Source organism: Sphaeroforma arctica (assembly GCF_001186125.1).
Source record: "Sphaeroforma arctica JP610 unplaced genomic scaffold supercont1.13760, whole genome shotgun sequence".
In the NCBI taxonomy this organism is placed as follows: domain Eukaryota; class Ichthyosporea; order Ichthyophonida; genus Sphaeroforma; species Sphaeroforma arctica.
The window spans coordinates 1-630 of record NW_014026798.1 but is presented as its reverse complement, the minus strand read 5'-3'; the positions used below and the strand labels follow the sequence as shown (position 1 = coordinate 630).

At 41.3% G+C, this 630-nt stretch overlaps 1 protein-coding gene across 1 annotated transcript; it reads right to left on the bottom strand.

Moving 5' to 3' along the window:
• Positions 1-114: 114 nt before the first annotated feature.
• On the bottom strand, positions 115-579 carry SARC_18098 (hypothetical protein; the record flags this gene model as incomplete). The annotated part of the gene is made up of 1 exon (XM_014287819.1): positions 115-579. A coding segment is annotated over one exon (465 nt), but the record flags the coding sequence as incomplete, so codon positions are not given.
• Between the last annotated feature and the right edge of the window lie 51 nt (positions 580-630).

Below are 630 nucleotides of genomic sequence, written 5' to 3'. Positions count from 1 at the left end.
ATACGTACATACATATATTAATTGAAGTAGCAGTAATCATATACAGCCATGAAGAAATCAAAAATACATTCAGATTTTTAATCACAGGCAAATAACGGCAAGCACATGTTGTACCTGGAGTGTAGCATTCATATAACACGTATTGCCCAGATTGCTCAAGCCCTTCTTAATCCACTTCCTAGCACGCTTGTTGGGTATGGACACATTCGATTCAAGCGCATCCCCATCATTCTCTTCTACGAACGCACTGGTTCTACGCTTCACACCACCCCTGCTATAACTACTTCTGGAAATCTCTTTAGTATCTGCCCCTTTCGAAACGCGTTTATTCTTGCCTTCACCTATATCAGCAAGCCTCTTCTTCTGCCCTAATGAATGGACACAGGCGACATTATACTTCCTGTTGCTATGTGGTTTCTGTTTATCTATGTCACATGTCTTGTCCAAACCATATACCACTTGTAAGTTATTGTCGGTTATGTCAATGTTTGATGCACACAGACGGTCGTCATCATACTCGTTGTCATTCAACCACGACTCCACCCAATCCCATCGCGCTGCCTCTATTTTTCTATGCATAGCCCTATATATACACAAGGTATATTAGAGGCAGTTGTAAGGGAATAAGAT